We start from the raw sequence: 17900 nt of genomic DNA, 5'->3' as shown, positions 1-17900 counted from the left end.
ATTGCTCAATCACTGCCACTAAGAGAACATACATATGACATACTTCAGAAAGTGTAGTCACTAATATGTAACAGCATGCATATCAACTTCCCATTACACATTAAATTCAAGGGATTGGTACATAATTTTCTGTCCTCTTCTTTCTAAACTTATTATGTAATTTACTTTGAAACATCTCACTATATACGCTACAGTGTTATAGAAGTAAGAACCAGTGCCACCTGTTATTGGTGTGTGGAAATCTTTCAGTTTTTTATTGTCTGTGCACAATTGTAACTTTAATTACTTCTTGTCTGCTTTTCAGTGATTCATTTTCACTTGCCCTATTAAAGCTTTAAATGGTATACAAATAAAACATATCACCCAAAATAAAATATTTATTTGGAATCATTTTGTTAATCATGAGAGAGCTGCACTAGCTAGGGCACCAACAGATTTTGTCTTCAAGTGAGAGGATGTAATAGCCAGTAGCCCACAGAGTCTGTGAATGGCAATAGTGTGCAGTGGCAGTGCTAAAAGAGATTTAGTTCATTATAAATAAAGTTACATGAAGAAAGACATTCAATGCCAAGGAGTATTAGCCACAAAATTTCACTGGTGGCACAGAGAGATGAAAATGCCAGGCCACCACTAAAATTATGATAACTATTACAACAATGAGTGAACCTGACATCACAGATAAGTGCAGCAAACTTTGTTAAGTGCAGTTCTTGAGATTTAGTGAACAGTTTTAATTTTCAAAATTAACTGTTATGAGTAATAAAAGCATAACTCAGAATTTTAATGATTTCTCTAAACATCATGATCAAATTAGATCAATGGTGAAATATTAGAACTATAACCAAAAATGTTATCTGCATTAAAATGAAATGATAATTTTGCATGGTGTCATTTAAGTTGATTAGTGATATTTGGCAGCAAAATTCAGTTTTGAAGCAACCATGTTTTCAATTCCTGGAATAGTTTTGATAGCTTTTCACATTTTTGATATTACATTTTCAAAATAATTTGCAGTGTTACCTTTACACAGTGCCAGCAGATTTTAATACAAATCGTCAACCACAATACCGCCAACCCAGCTCAGATCAGATAATTTCATTCAACTCATTTGACATGTGTTTATCTGAACTGAAATAAGTCATATGAAATTATGTAACTTAAGCTAGACTGATATGTGCTTGAAATTTTTTTTTACTGTAACACGAAGAGGGTACCCATACCACTCGCTACTCATCATTTCCTGTTTCACTCACAAATAGAGCGAGTGAAAAACTACTGTCTATATGCCTCCAAATGAGCCCTAATTTCTCTAATCTTATCTTGGTGGTCCTTACACATAATGTATGTTGGCGACAATAGAATAATTCAGCAGTCAGCTTCAAATGCTGGTTCTCTAAATTTTCTCAATAGTGTTTCTTGAAAAGAATGTCGTCTTTCCGATTTGAGTTCCTGAAGCACCTCTGTAACACTTGTGTGTTGTTTGAACCTATCGGTAACAAATCTAGCAGGCTGTCTCTGAATTGTTTGAATGTCTTCCTTAAATCCAACCTGGTACAGATCCCAAACACTCAAACAGTACTCAAGAATAGACACACCAGCATCCTATATGCTGTCTCCTCTACAGGTGAACCTCTCTTTCCTAAAATTCTCCCAATAAACTGAAGCTGATCATTCACCTTCCCTACGACAGATCTCACATACTCATTCCACTTCATATCACTTTGCAATGTTACACCTAAATATTTAAAATGACTTGACTGTGTCAGCAGGACACTAATAATACTGTACCCTAACATTACAGGTTTGTTCCTCCTACTCATCTGCACTGACTTACATTTTTCCACTTTTAAATCTTGCTGCCATTGATCACACCAACTGGAAATTTTGTCGCCTTGTATCTTCTTACAGTCACTCAACTCTGACACCTTACCATACACCATGGCATCCACGGCAAACAACCAAAGATTGCTGACCACCCTGTCAGCCAAATCATTTATGTATATTGGGAACAATACAGCACAGTGTGTCACTAAAGTTTAACATGCACGCATCCCCGCTCTGAGATACTTTCTATTATCTATTATATATGCACACACCCCCCCCCCCTCCCCTCTTCTGGATACTTCCTGTTGTAGATATGTCCCACTCTCTAGAAGCACACAGATTTGCTTCTTTTTGTTCTAACACCCGTCACCATACATTCACAAGAGGTGGGTTTGGGGTAGAAATGATCCCCTTGGAGAAAAATCCCCCCCCCCCCCCCACACTACTAAGAAATCAATATACTGTTTTGGCATCTCCTCCCTGCCCACCAGGAACAAATCCATGCCCAGAAATTTTATCCCCCAGAGGAAAACTTTTACATGTATGCTCTTCAGGCAAACGATATTTTATGCTGTTTACTATGGCTGGCAAATCTTCTGAATTTTTGGTTCAAGATCAGTGACTGTAGCCAATAAATTTCAAGATGCAGGTGTGCCAACATCTTGCAGCTGAGAGAGTTCACTGCACTGGGAAAGTAGCATTACCTCGTAATAAAGTGGGAGTATGTCAAGATGTTTTGATTTAAATCTACTTAAAGGTGACATAAGTTAAATAGACAGTTACCTTCTTTTACATTCCTAAATCTGTCCAAAACATATTCACCTTTTTGTGCTATTATAGGAGCATTTTTCAATCTAGTTCCCAACTTCTACTCTACCATTAGTGTTACATCAGGCTGCCATATCTTGGCAACCAATGTAGAATTCTGTTGAGGAATTCTGTTGACTTGGCTGACAAGTGATCCAGTATACACTGTGTGTGTGTGTGTGTGTGTGTGTGTGTGTGTGTGTGTGTGTGTGTGCACGCTGTTTCTGACCACCGTGTATAAACACTGTATATAACAGAAGATGAGAGAACAAGGCTTACATATGAATTATACAAGTACAAATAGAGTATGGAACTTGCATTATGCTTTGCAGAAGGACTCTCCAAATACATATGTAAGCCTTGTTCTCTCATCTTCTATTACTGTATATACAATGTTTGTATATCCATCAATGCGGCCTAATATAAAGGCCGAAACCAGAACTCGACTCAACAAAATTTGATAGCAGCTATACGGTTTCTCATTTATATTACCTTCTTGATTAAATCCTCCCAGAAGTAACTGGAAATTATATCTAAATGAACAGATACCATTTTTGACCCTACAGCCACTAAGAATCAAGGCACTAAGGTATTAAAAACATTAGTTGTGAGTGGGCACTGATTTATATTGGTTAGGCAAGTTGAAAATTTGGGACAAACCAGGATTCAAACCCGGATCTCCTGCTACTAGGCAGATGCACTGACCACTATGCCATCTGGGCGCAGTGTCACTAAAACCACATGGGCTACCCTAGTACACCTCACATCAGACCCCAATTTTCAACTTTTACCACACTACTAGTGTAGTGTAGTAAAAGTTGAGAATTTGAGTCTGATGGATGACATGCTAGAGTGACCACTGTGTGTGTATGGCATACTGGTCAGTGCATATGCCTAGTAAACAGGCTACCTGGGTTTGAATCCTGGTCCAGCACAAATTTTTAACTTGACCCATCAATTCCCACTGACAGCTAAGGTTTTTAATGCCTTTGTGTCATCAGAAATTAATTAGGAATATCATAGAAAACCTAAATATGTGTCATTTCTCTCAACAATAGCACACAAAATTACAGTCAATAAGAGTGGCTTCATCCTCTGATATGCTTAGAGAACACAGCTAGATGAGGGAGATACAGTAGTGATTGCTTGCTTAGTACTGTGCTGGTCCTCCTTTAGGATGCCATAGAACAGCAATCCTGCACAGAATGGGTCCGGCAAGTTCTTGATAGGTTTCTGGGGGAGGGGAGGGGGTGGGGGTCACCAGATGCCTATGCACGGGCAATGAACTTCCTGAAAGTTACAGGCCAGCAGTGTGTGTGAATGGAAATGGCATCTGACAGCATCTGAGATATGTTCCATCAGATTCAAACAAGTTGAGTTTGGTGGGCAAGACATCAACATGTAGTTACCACCATGCTCCTTGAACTACTGCAGCATGAATCTGGGCTTGCAACAAGGTATTTATCCTGCTGGAACACACCGTTGCCATTAGGGAAGACATCAAGTGAGTCAGGGAGCACACGGTTCACAACTATGTTCACAAATCCACAGCAGCCACGGTGCCTCAGACTACTGTCACATGTTCCAGGGGAGTACAGGTGAATTCTGCCCCTAGCATAATACTGCCCCAACTCGCCCGTATCTGGGGTACTGTGATTTTCGACTAGCCATTTATCTGGATGACAGCATATTCAAATGAGATCAGAGTGATACATTCAACCAGATGGCACTTTTCATTGATCCATGAGCCAAACTCAATGATCCTGTGACCACTGGAAATGTAACTGATGACGTCACTGACTCGGCATGTGAACACGTAGACGTTGTCTACTGCAGAGCCCCATTTTCAGCAATGTGCACTGAACAGTGAGCTCCGAAGCACTTGTGCCTGCTCCTGGACTGCACTGTGTCACCATCAGATCTGCCACAGATTGGTGTTTACCCTGCCTAACAGAGCAGGAATCCTACGACCTCCACATTCTGTAATGAGGTGTGGATGTCCAACACCTTGCCAGCTACTTGGGATTTCACCATCTTTCGACCACTTTCCATAAATTTTCATGACAGCAACATGTGAACAGCCAAATTCTGAGATGCTCGGTCATTTCTGCTATTTGTCAAGGTCACTTATGTCACTGGATTTCCTCCACTTGTGGTTCATATTATTGCTGGAATGATTCACCATTTGCCTCTGCTCCACCTATATACTTTCCTCATTGTGTCACATGCAGGCAATATCATTAGGCGGCATTCAGTCTTGCATTGGGCAGCGGTGATCAGTATATGAGAGAGAGAGAGAGAGAGAGAGAGAGAGAGAGAGAGATGCTGTGCTTAACAAAAACATGTCTAAACTAAATGAAATTATTTTTTATTATTATTGTAAAAAAATGGCGTACATGGACAAAACAATATCACCCTTGGCTGACATGCACAGTAATCAAAAGAGATACGACAGATGTAGGTCACCAAAAATTCATTTTAAGGTCTAAAAGTGCTGGCAGGTCGACAGACACACAAACGAACACAAACATACACACAAAATTCAAGCTTTCGCAACAAACTGTTGCCTCATCATGAAAGAGGGAAGGAGAGGGAAAGACGAAAGGATGTGGGTTTTAAGGGAGAGGGTAAGGAGTCATTCCAGTCCCGGGAGCGGAAAGACTTACCTTATGGGAAAAAAAGGACGGGTATACACTCGCACACACACACATATCCATCCACACATATACAGACACAAGCAGACATATTTGTCTGCTTGTGTCTGTATATGTGTGGATGGATATGTGTGTGTGTGCAAGTGTATACCCGTCCTTTTTTTCCCATAAGGTAAGTCTTTCCGCTCCCGGGACTGGAATGACTCCTTACCCTCTCGCATAAAACCCACATCCTTTCGTCTTTCCCTCTCCTTCCCTCTTTCCTGATGAGGCAACAGTTTGTTGCGAAAGCTTGAATTTTGTGTGTATGTTTGTGTTCGTTTGTGTGTCTGTCGACCTGCCAGCACTTTCATTTGGTAAGTCACATCATCTTTGTTTTTAGGTATATTTTTCCTTCGTGGAATGTTTCCTTCTATTATAACTATATATATATAGTCTCATCATCTTTCTTCTTATATATATATATATATATATATATATATATATATATATATATATATATATATATATATATATATATATATATATATAATAGAAGGAAACATTCCACGAAGGAAAAATATATCTAAAAACAAAGATGATGTGACTTACCAAATGAAAGTGCTGGCAGGTCGACAGACACACAAACGAACACAAACATACACACAAAATTCAAGCTTTCGCAACAAACTGTTGCCTCATCAGGAAAGAGGGAAGGAGATTCCCTCTTTCCTGATGAGGCAACAGTTTGTTGCGAAAGCTTGAATTTTGTGTGTATGTTTGTGTTCGTTTGTGTGTCTGTCGACCTGCCAGCACTTTCATTTGGTAAGTCACATCATCTTTGTTTTTTTTTATATATATATATATATATATAGGGAAACATTCCACTTGGGAAAAATATATCTAAAAATGAAAGATGATGAGACTTACCAAACAAAAGCGACATTCCACGTGGGAAAAATATATCTACAAATGAAAGATGATGAGACTTACCAAACAAAAGCGCTGGCAGGTCGGTAGACACACAACCAAACACAAACATACACACAAAATTCAAGCTTTCGCAACCAACGGTTGTGTCATCAGGAAAGAGGGAAGGAGAGGGAAAGACGAAAGGATTTGGGTTTTAAGGGAGAGGGTAAGGAGTCATTCCAATCCTGGGAGCGGAAAGACTTACCTTAGGGGGAAAAAAGGACAGGTATACACTCGCGCACACACACACACACACACACACACACATACACACACACACACACACACACACACACACACACACATATCCATCCGCATATACACAGACACAAGCAGACATTTGTAAAGGCAAAGAGTTTAGGCAGAGATGTCAGTCGGGGCGGAAGTACAGAGGCAAAGATGATGTTGAAAGACAGGTGAGGTATGAGCGGCGGCAAATTGAAATTAGAAATTAGTGGAGATTGAGGCCTGGCGGATAGCGAGAAGAGAGGATATGCTGAAGGGCAAGTTCCCATCTCCGGAGTTCTGACAGGTTGGTGTTAGTGGGAAGTATCCAGATAACCCGGACGGTGTAACACTGTGCCAAGATGTGCTGGCCGTGCACCAAGGCATGTTTAGCCACAGGGTGATCCTCATTACCAACAAACACTGTCTGCCTGTGTCCATTCATGTGAATGGACAGTTTGTTGCTGGTCATTCCCACATAGAACGCTTCACAGTGTAGGCAGGTCAGTTGGTAAATCACGTGGGTGCTTTCACACGTTGCTCTGCCTTTGATCGTGTACATCTTCCAGGTTACAGGATTGGAGTAGGTGGTGGTGGTGGGAGGGTGCACGGGACAGGTTTTACATCGGGGGTGGTTACAAGGGTAGGAGCCAGAGGGTAGGGAAGGTCGTTTGGGTATTTCATAGGCATGAACTAAGAGGTTACGAAGGTTAGGTGGACGGCGGAAAGACACTCTTGGTGGAGTGGGGAGGATTTCATGAAGGATGGATCTCATTTCAGGGCAGGATTTGAGGAAGTCGTATCCCTGTTGGAGAACCACATTCAAAGTCTGATCCAGTCCTGGAAAGTATCCTGTCACAAGTGGGGCACTTTTGGGGTTGTGTGGGAGGTTCTGGGTTTGAGGTGGTGAGGAAGTTGCTCTGGTTATTTGTTTCTGTACAAGGTCAGGAGGGTAGTTGCGGGATGTGAAGGCTGTTTTCAGGTTGTTGGTGTAATGGTTCAGGGATTCCGGACTGGAGCAGATTCGTTTGCCATGAAGACCTAGGCTGTAGGGAAGGGACCGATTGATGTGGAAAGGGTGGCAGCTGTCATAATGGAGGTACTGTTGCTTGTTGGTGGGTTTGATGTGGATGGACGTGTGAAGCTGGCCATTGGACAGGTGGAGGTCAACGTCAAGGAAAGTGGCATGGGATCTGGAATAGGACCAGGTGAATCTGATGGAACCAAAGGAGTTGAGGTTGGAGAGGAAATTCTGGAGTTCTTCTTCACTGTGAGTCCAGATCATGAAGATGTCATCAATAAATCTGTACCAAACTTTGGGTTGGCAGGCCTGGGTAACCAAGAAGGCTTCCTCTAAGTGACCCATGAATAGGTTGGCGTACGAGGGGGCCATCCTGGTACCCATGGCTGTTTCCTTTAATTGTTGGTATGTCTGGCCTTCGAAAGTGAAGAAGTTGTGGGTCAGGATGAAGCTGGCTAAGGTAATGAGGAAAGAGGTTTTAGGTAGGGTGGCAGGTGATTGGCGTGAAAGGAAGTGCTCCATCGCAGCGAGGCCCTGGACGTGTGGAATATTTGTGTATAAGGAAGTGGCATCAATGGTTACCAGGACGGTTTCTGGGAGTAACAGACTGGGTAAGGATTCCAGGCATTTGAGAAAGTGATTGGTGTCTTTGATGAAGGATGGGAGACTCCATGTAATGGGTTGAAGGTGTTGATCTATGTAGGCAGAGATACCTTCTGTGGGGGCTTGGTAACCAGCTACAATGGAACGGCCGGAATGATTGGGTTTGTGAATTTTAGGAAGAAGGTAGAAGGTAGGGGTGCGGGGTGTTGGTGGGGTCAGGAGGTTGATGGAGTCAGGTGAAAGGTTTTGTAGGGGGCCTAAGGTTCTGAGGACTCCTTGAAGCTCCGCCTGGACATAATGACGATGGATCGGTCAGCCTGCAGATCACGGATAGCCTGGGCTTCAGCAGTGGTGATGTTGGGAGTAGGATTAAGCTTTTTTAAGAAGGATTGAGAGGCAAGGTTGGAAGTCAGAAATTCCTGGAAGGTTTGGAGAGGGTTATTTTGAGGGAGAGGAGGTGAGTCCCACTGTGACGGAGGACGGAACTGTTCCAGGCAGGGTTCAATTTGGATAGTGTCTTGGGGAGTTGGATCATTAGGAGTAGGATTAGGATCATTTTTCTTCATGGAAAAGTGATATTTCCAGCAGAGAGTACGGGTTTAGGACAGTAAATCTTTGACAAGGTCTGTTTGGTTGAATCTGGGAGTGGGGCTGAAGGTGAGGCCTTTGGATAGGACAGAGGTTTCGGATTGGGAGAGAGGTTTGGAGGAAAGGTTAACTACTGAATTAGGGTGTTGTGGTTCCAGATTGTGTTGATTGGAATTTTGAGGTTTTGGGGGGAGTGGAGCTGGAAGTGGTAGATTGAGTAGATGGGAGAGACTGGGTCCGTGTGCAATGAGAGGAGATTGAGGTTTGCTGGAAAGGTTGTGAAGGGTGAGTGAGTTGCCTTTCCGGAGGTGGGAAACCAGGAGATTGGATAGTTTTTTGAGGTGGAGGGTATCAAGCTGTTCTAATTTGCGGTTGGCCTGTAGGAGGATGCTCTGAACAGCCGGTGTGGATGTGGGGGAGGAAAGATTGAGGACTTTTATTAAGGATAGGAGTTGACGGGTGTGTTCATTGGCTGAGTTGATGTGTAGGTGAAGGATTAGGTGGGTGAGGGCAATGGATTGTTCAGTTTGGAACTGGTATAGGGACTGATGGAAAGAAGGGTTACAGCCAGAGATGGGAACTTTAAGTGTGAGGCCTTTGGGGGTAATGCCAAATGTCAGACAAGCCTGAGAAAATAAAATATGGGAGTGTAATCTGGCTAGGGCGAAGGCATGTTTGCGGAGGGAATGTAAATAAAACTTAATGGGGTCGTTGTGGGGATGTTGTGAGGGTGACATGGTATTAGAAGGTGGAAAGTGTAACATGAGGCTGAAATGAAAATGAAAATAAAAATATATGAGGAGAGATAAAGGTGAACTAGAAAGCAACTAGAGATCTGGTGTGAAAAAAGGCGAAAAAGTGTTGGTTATAGCTGGGCTATGTTGATCATGCGGTGAACTTGGGTTGGTAGACAACGATGTGCACAAAGGTTAGGTGGGTGTGTTGCCGCCAAAACACGTTAAAGGGTGGAGCAGTTCGGGAAAATTTCGAAAAAACTGCGTGTAAATGTATTAAAAGGAGTGGTTTTGTGGTGGCAGATTGTGAAAATGAGGCTAACAATTGTCTGATGAAGAAATAATGACGTAAAAACGTGTGGAAAGCGGCTAAAAAAGATCAGTGATGTGGGAAAAACGGAAATGGAAAAAAAGCGAAAGTTATTAGAACTAGCCGAAATGGCCTTTTAATAGCTGAAAGGAACTGTTTGTGAACTGGAAACGGTGGATTTTATAGCAGCGGTAGTGTTGAAAGCGGAATTATTTTTTTTTTTGTTATGGTTTGGAAGTGGGTTACGTATTATTGAGTATATATAGGCAGGATAAAATTGTATGGTGGATTCGGTAAAGAGGAGAAGGTGAATACAAAGTGAAACTACATGCAAAAACAGAAAGAGAAAGTAAGATGACAGGAAAGATTTCGAAATGCAACAGTGACAATAACAAACGTAATTGTTGGGTTCAAATTAATGATATGAATATAATAGAGGGAAACATTCCACGTGGGAAAAATATATCTAAAAACAAAGATTCCATGACTTGCCAAATGGGAAAGCACTGGTAGACAGACACAATAAAAAAAACACACACACAAAATTTCAAGCTTACACAACCAACGGTTGCTTCATCAGGAAAGAGGAAAGGAGAGGGAAAGACGAAAGGATGTGGGTTTTAAGGAAGAGGGTAAGGAGTCATTCCAATCCCGGGAGCAGAAAGACTTACCTTAGGGGGAAGAACTGTCCTACACCCATACTCTCTGCTGGAAATATCACTTTGCCACGAAGAAAAATGATCCTAATCCTACTCCTAATGATCCAATTCCCCAAGACACTATCCAAACTGAACCCTGCCTGGAATAGTTCCGTCCTCCATCACAGCGGGACCCACCTCCTCTCCCTCAAAATAACCCTCTCCAAACCTTCCAGGAATTTCTGACTTCCAGCCTTGCCTCTCAACCCTTCTTAAAAAAGCTTAATCCTACTCCCAACATCACCACTGCTGAAGCCCAGGCTATCCGTGATCCGAAGGCTGACCAATCCATCGTCATTCTTCCGGCGGACAAGGGTTCCACGACCGTGGTACTTGATCGTCGGGAGTATGTGGCTGAGGGACTGCGTCTACTTTCAGACAACACTACATATAAAGTTTGCCAAGGTAATCCCATTCCTGATGTCTAGGCAGAGCTTCAAGGAATCCTCAGAACCTTAGGCCCCCTACAAAACCTTTCACCTGACTCCATCAACCTCCTGACCCCACCAACACCCTGCACCCCTACCTTCTACCTTCTTCCTAAAATTCACAAACCCAATCATCCCGGCCGTTCCATTGCAGCTGGTTACCAAGCTCCTACAGAAGGTATCTCTGCCTATGTAGATCAACACCTTCAACCCATTACATGCAGTCTCCCATCCTTCATCAAAGACACCAAACACTTTCTCGAATGCCTGGTATCCTTACCCAGTCTGTTACCCCTGGAAACCATCCTTGTAACCATTGATGCCACTTCCTTATACACAAATATCACTGTTCGACATGGGTTCTATTTCTGATATTAAAGTATGTGCTTCTAGACCATTTTACCGTGGGAAATTCAAATATGTAAACAAAATATCGTTGTCAGGGATACTTTTTATGTAATATGCATATATATGTATATTCACAATTCATGGCAAACACAGAGACTTTACAGAGAAATACGGGTATGTTGCTGCATCCAATAGTGATAGAACGTGATAATTTCTTGTGCAACAGCAGGTGGGAAGAATCAGACATCATTAGGTTATCCCCCACCACACCTATGTCATTAAGACCACCTGAAACATCTCATTAACTCAAACGGCGACAGCCAGTCGCAGCCTCGGCAATAAAGCTTCACGCCTCCTAGGGGCAGGTGCATTGAGTTTACAACAGTGGTGTTAGCCACAATTTGTGTCAGTCTTAATGAGTGGGTGTTTTGGCTGACAAGTAACTGTCTGTCATATTTCCAAGCACGGTTGAATTTTTTAGTTCCTGTGTGTAAACTGATTGAGCCTGGTGCTGAAGGTAAAATGACTGCTTGTTCCTCTAGTTCCCTTCTATTTATTTAATACAGGTGTATTACCAAAGTGGTATTTTTAAATTTGCAGAAATGCCACGTCTTCATGGAGGTCGATATAAGCCTGACAACTTCTGCTACATCTGTGGGAAGTTCACATTTGCCAGAAATAGGAAGAACACTTCTTCAGTCATAAAGAAAGCATACAAACATTACTTTGGAGTAGAGGTAAGAGACCAAGATAAAGAATGGGCATCACATTTCTGTTGTGCTACATGTTACTGCTAACTACTTCAGTGATGGAAAGGTAAAGAGAATGTGGCGTTGTTTGCTGTTCCCATGTTGTGGAGGGAGCCTAAGGACCATGTTACTGATTGTTATTTCTGCCTAACAAAAATCAGGGTTTTACAAACAAAAAGTCAAAGAGGCACATTGTTTATCCAGATCTGCCTTCAGCGAGAATGCCAGTGCAGCATCCCAACAACCTTCCAGTACCTTCAAGAGCTCGAGGTCAAATTCCTAGTGACAGTGAAACAAGTAGTACTGAAGAAATAACAGATGATGATTCTTTATATCACTGCACAATTGAGTCATCGCCACATTTATTAACACAGGCAGATTTAAATGATTTAGTACATGATCTAGGACCAAGTAAACAAAAGGTGCAGCTGCTTGGTTCAAGATTACAAGAGTGTAGTCTGCTGCACCAAAGTACTAAAATCAGTGTGTACAGGCACAGAGAACATGCCTTTATTTCTTATTTTTCAACTGACGAAGCACTGACATTTTGCAATGACGTTGCTGGCCTGATGAAAATGCTGAACTTCACTTATATTTCACAGGAGTGGAGACTTTTCATAGATGCAACAAAAACAAGTCTGAAGAGTGTTTCGCTCCATAACAGAAATAAAATACCCTCTGTTCCAGTAGCTTTAATTACGAATTCGTACAAAGGATGCTAAATTCATTGAAATACAATGAACACAAATGGAAAATATGTGCAGATTTCAAGCTAATTGCTATGGTACTGTGCAACAAGGCTACACAAAGTATGCCTGTTTTCTTTGCGAGTGGGATAGTTGAGACCGAAATTCTCACTACGTGAAAAATAAATGGCCTAGGCGAAGATGGAAAGTTGGCAAAAAGAATGTACAACATGAAAGTCTGGTAGCTCCTGAATATATACTACTACCACCGCTTCACATCAAACTTGGCCTGATGAAACAATTCGTGAAGGCCATGGATCCAACAGGCTGTGGGTTTGCATATCTAGCTACCAAATTCCCCCATCTTTCAGCTGAAAAAATAAAGGAAGGTGGATTTGTGGGCCCACAAATCAGGGAGCTGCAGAAAGGTGCAAATTTTGAATCATGTTTAACTGATAAAGAAAAAACTGCATGGGACTGTTTCAAGATGGTGTCAGAAAACTTCCTCGGAGTAAGAAGAGCTACTAACTACAAAGCAATGTTGAAGGATATGATCAAAGCATATCAGGATTTGGAGTACAATATGTCTTTCAAGGTACATATGATGGACTCCCATCTGGACTACTTCACAGAGAGTTGTAGTGACGTATCGGATGAACATGGGGAAAGATTCCATAAAGACATTTCTACCATAGAAAGGCGCTATGAAGGGAAGTGGGTACCTTGTATGTTAGCAGATTATTGCTGGAATATCATTCGAGAGAAGAAAGATTCACAATACAAGAGAAAAACGTGATGTGCATTACAAGGCAATGTCTCATTGTTTCTCAATCTTCTGTAATTTCTCATGTCAAATAAATGCTTCAAAGTGTACACACAAAGGTTACTGTGTTATGTGTTAGATCCCACCCTCCATTAATGTGATGAACTTATAACATCATAAAGATGTGCATTTGTTTGTTGAATTTCACCTCACGTTTGCTGCACTATATCAGAAACTGAAAAGAGAAATAAAATTGTGATTACTCATAAACTATCCCTGACAGAAAAAAACCAAAAACAGTTTTCAATTCAGCACTCAAAATACAACTAGAATCACATTATTTTTTTCAGGAATAGAAAAAAAGTTTTTTTTTTTTTTGTAGAACAGTGATATTCCGCACGACCAGGGTCTCGCTGTGATGGAGCACTTCCTTTCACGCCAATCACCTGCCACCCTACCTAAAACCTCTTTCCTCATTACCTTAGCCAGCTTCATCCTGACCCACAACTTCTTCACTTTCGAAGGCCAGACATACCAACAATTAAAGGGAACAGCCATGGGTACCAGGATGGCCCCCTCGTACACTAACCTATTCATGGGTCGCTTAGAGAAAGCCTTCTTGGTTACCCAGGCCTGCCAACCCAAAGTTTGGTACAGATTTATTGATCTGGACTCACAGTGAAGAAGAACTCCAGAATTTCCTCTCCAACCTCAACTCCTTTGGTTCCATCAGATTCACCTGGTCCTACTCCAAATCCCATGCCACTTACCTTGACGTTGACCTCCACCTGTCCAATGGCCAGCTTCACATGTCCGTCCACACCAAACCCACCAACAAGCAACAGTACCTCCATTATGACAGCTGCCACCCATTCCACATCAAACAGTCCCTTCCCTACAGCCTAGGTCTTCATGGCAAATGAATCTGCTCCAGTCCGGAATCCCTGAACCATTACGCCAACAACCCGAAAACAGTTTTCGCATCCCGCAACTACCCTCCCAACCTGGTACAGAAGCAAATAACCAGAGCAACTTCCTCATCTCCTCAAACCCAGAACCTCCCACAGAAGAATCCCAAAAGTGCCCCACTTGTGACAGTATACTTTCCGGGACTGGATCGGGCTCTGAATGTGGCTCTCCAGCAGGGATACGACTTCCTCAAATCCTGCCCTGAAATGAGATCCATCCTTCATGAAATCCTCCCCACTCCTCCAAGAGTGTCTTTCCGCCGTCCAACTAACCTTCGTAACCTCTTAGTTCATCCCTATGAAACCCCAAACCACCTTCCCTACCCTCTGGCTCCTACCCTTGTAACCACCCCCGGTGTAAAACCTGTCCCGTGCACCCTCCCACCACCACCTACTCCAGTCCTGTAACCCGGAAGGTGTATACGATCAAAGGCAGAGCCACGTGTGAAAGCACCCACGTGATTTACCAACTGACCTGCCTACACTGTGAAGCTTTCTATTTGGAATGACCAGCAACAAACTGTCCATTCGCATGAGCGGACACAGGCAGACAGTGTTTGTTGGTAATGAGGATCACCCTGTGGCTAAACATGCCTTGGTGCACGGCCAGCACATCTTGGCACAGTGTTACACCGTCCGGGTTATCTGGCTACTTCCCACTAACACCAACCTGTCAGAAATCGGAGATGGGAACTTGCCCTTCAGTATAACCTCTCTTCTCATTATCCGCCAGGCCTCAATCTCCGCTAATTTCAATTTGCCGCCGCTCATACCTCACCTGTCTTTCAACAACATCTTTGCCTCTGTACTTCTGCCCCGACTGACATCTCTGCCCAAATTCTTTGCCTTTACAAATGTCTGCTTTTGTCTGTGTATGTGCGGATGGATATGTGTGTGTGTGTGTGTGTGTGTGTGTGCATGAGTGTATACCTGTCCTTTTTTCCCCCTAAGGTAAGTCTTTCCACTCCCGGGATTGGAATGACTCATTACCCTCTCCATTAAAACCCACATCCTTTCGTCTTTCCCTCTCCTTCCCTCTTTCCTGATGAAGCAACCGCTGGTTGCGTAAGCTTGAAATTTTGTGTGTGTGTTTTTTTTATTGTGTCTATCTACCAGCACTTTCCCGTTTGGGAAGTCATGGAATCTTTGTTTTTAATATATATATTCTCCACTTAATACCCTGTATAAACTGGGTGTGTATGTCTCTGTTTTGTATGAGTTAAATCTGAAGGAGGACATTTTTTGAAAGCTCCACTGTGTTTCAGTTTCATTTGTGGACCTGCCGACCACTCATTGCCTCAACTATATATTATGTGGCTATTTTTACGTTTACATTATTTATTAACTTCTAACTGGAATGAATATATTTAGAATAAAAGAAATGTCATCAAAGCTAATTAATTCAATAAGCAAATCACAGGTACATATGTTACAGCAACAAATATAATAAAGTGTAGTACCTGAAAACTGGTTGCACTAGAATTCGTATTTTTACTGGATGTGCACTTCCAGTCACATTCATAGAGGTAGATGTACCTGGCTGCTGTTGAGGAGTTGCAAAACTTGCATTCAAATGTGTATCCCTGCTCTGTTGAACAGTTTTCAAATGCCTGGAACAGTCAAAACATTTAAAACATAACAGAAAATCATGCACTACTATTTCTATGACACATTTCTGTTATCTACATTTGCTTCTGCATCTACATGACTGGTCTGTAATTCAGACTTAAGTGTCTGGCAGAAGGTTCATCAAACAGCTTTCACACGATTTCTCTACTGTCTCACTCTCGAGAAGTGTGCAGGAAGACAAACACTTAAAATTTTCCACTTTATTGTCATGATCATTTCTCCCAATGTAGGTGGGCACCACTAAATTATTTTCACTTTCAGAGGAGAAAGCTGGTGATTGAAATATCATAAAAAGATCTTGCCACAGCAAAAAATGCCTTTGTTTCACCGACTGCCACCTCAACTCACACACTGCCTTTGTGAAATACTCTCCCCTATTTCATGATAGTGCAAGATGAACTGCCCTTCTTCAATCTTATCTCCTAATGATTCCACACAGCACAAACAGTACTCCAGAACATGATGGACAAGCATAGTGTAGGCAGTCTCTTTAGTAGGTTTGTTACATCTTCTGTGTGTTCTGCCAATAAAACACAGTCTCTGTGTCACCTTCCCCACAACATTTTCACATGATACTTCTTTGGGTTGGTGCATAAGTTCGTAGAGTTTTTCCATAAGCTCAATAAACACAACAGATACACATAATAGAGTCCTTAGTCATCAATAATATATTCTCCTTCACTATTTACAACAATCTTACAATGCTGGACTAACTATTCCATTCCACGATTGTAGAAATAACATTGTTTTGGGGCAAAGACCACACTGGGCTACATTCAGAGCACATTTTCATGCAGAAAGGAAGTTCCTTGAACGCTGGTTGACAGAGAGCAGAGAAGATGAAAATCGAGCCACAAGATTAGGTGAATAGGGTGTGTGTGTGGAATGATTTCCCAATATGACACCTGTATAGCATTTTTTTTTGTCAGTCTAGCAGAATGCAAGCAGACATTATCATGGAGTAGCATCACTTCATGCAGTCTTTCCGATCATTTTTCTTGGACTGTATCTGCAAGATGTCTCAGCTGGTGACAATAGTATCAGTAGTGAGGGTTACACCTCAGTGAAGCAATTTATAGTACACCATAGCATCGCCGTTCCACCAGACGAATAACATTATCTTTTGTGGATCCACGCAGGTCTTTGTACAGGTGTTGCTGCTTTGTTTGGGCTCAGTCATGGCTTTCTTTTCCTTATGTTATCATAAAGACACCATATCTTATTATCTGTACTGATACAGGATAATAATGGTGCTAGTCACGAGCCAACTGATGATGAGCAAGTAGAGATGCACATATGGCCACCTGCTGATTTTTATGATTTTTGGCTTTGAGCATTTCATATTCGAACATCCAATTTTTGAACCCTCCCCATTGCAATGATCACAGTTCACCACATTTGCCATTTCTCGAGAATGCTGATTATTGTGGATTAATGAGTATAGGTGATCTTAATTAAACTAAGAAAACAAAAATATTCCATATTATTTGTGCTAAATTTCCTCACAGTGCATCTTATTCCAATTAGTTTTGAGTTTCCTGCAGCATTCATTGTAAGAATTTGAGCACAGTGATCACTAATATACACGGTCAAAGTTGCATGTTTCCAGGATTTTAAGAGCAGAACATTTATTCTCTGGAACATATAATACTCTCTGAAATCTAGAGTCGGGTGATGCTGAGGGAATTAGATTAGGAAATGAGACACTTAAAGTAGTAAAGGAGTTTTGCTATTTGGGGAGCAAAATAACTGATGACAGTCGAAGTAGAGAGGATATAAAATGTAGACTAGCAATGGCAAGGAAAGTGTTTCTGAAGAAGAGAAACTTGTTAACATCGAGTATAGATTTAAGTGTCAGGAAGTTGTTTCTGAAAGTATTTGTATTGAGTGTAGCCATGTATGGAACTGAAACAT

At 41.8% G+C, this 17900-nt stretch overlaps 1 protein-coding gene across 1 annotated transcript in view; it reads right to left on the bottom strand.

The window, feature by feature from the left end:
• The window catches only part of LOC126109466 (aminopeptidase Ey-like), a 261112-nt gene that overhangs the window by 141554 nt on the left and 101658 nt on the right, over positions 1–17900 (bottom strand). The window contains exon 8 of the mRNA XM_049914495.1: positions 15818–15967. Coding sequence (XP_049770452.1) covers positions 15818–15967 — 150 coding nt within the window. The remainder of the gene's footprint in view (positions 1–15817; positions 15968–17900) is intronic.

This window comes from Schistocerca cancellata, chromosome 12 (genome assembly GCF_023864275.1).
Source record: "Schistocerca cancellata isolate TAMUIC-IGC-003103 chromosome 12, iqSchCanc2.1, whole genome shotgun sequence".
NCBI lineage: Eukaryota > Metazoa > Arthropoda > Insecta > Orthoptera > Acrididae > Schistocerca > Schistocerca cancellata.
This window is presented reverse-complemented; position numbering and strand designations above follow the sequence as displayed.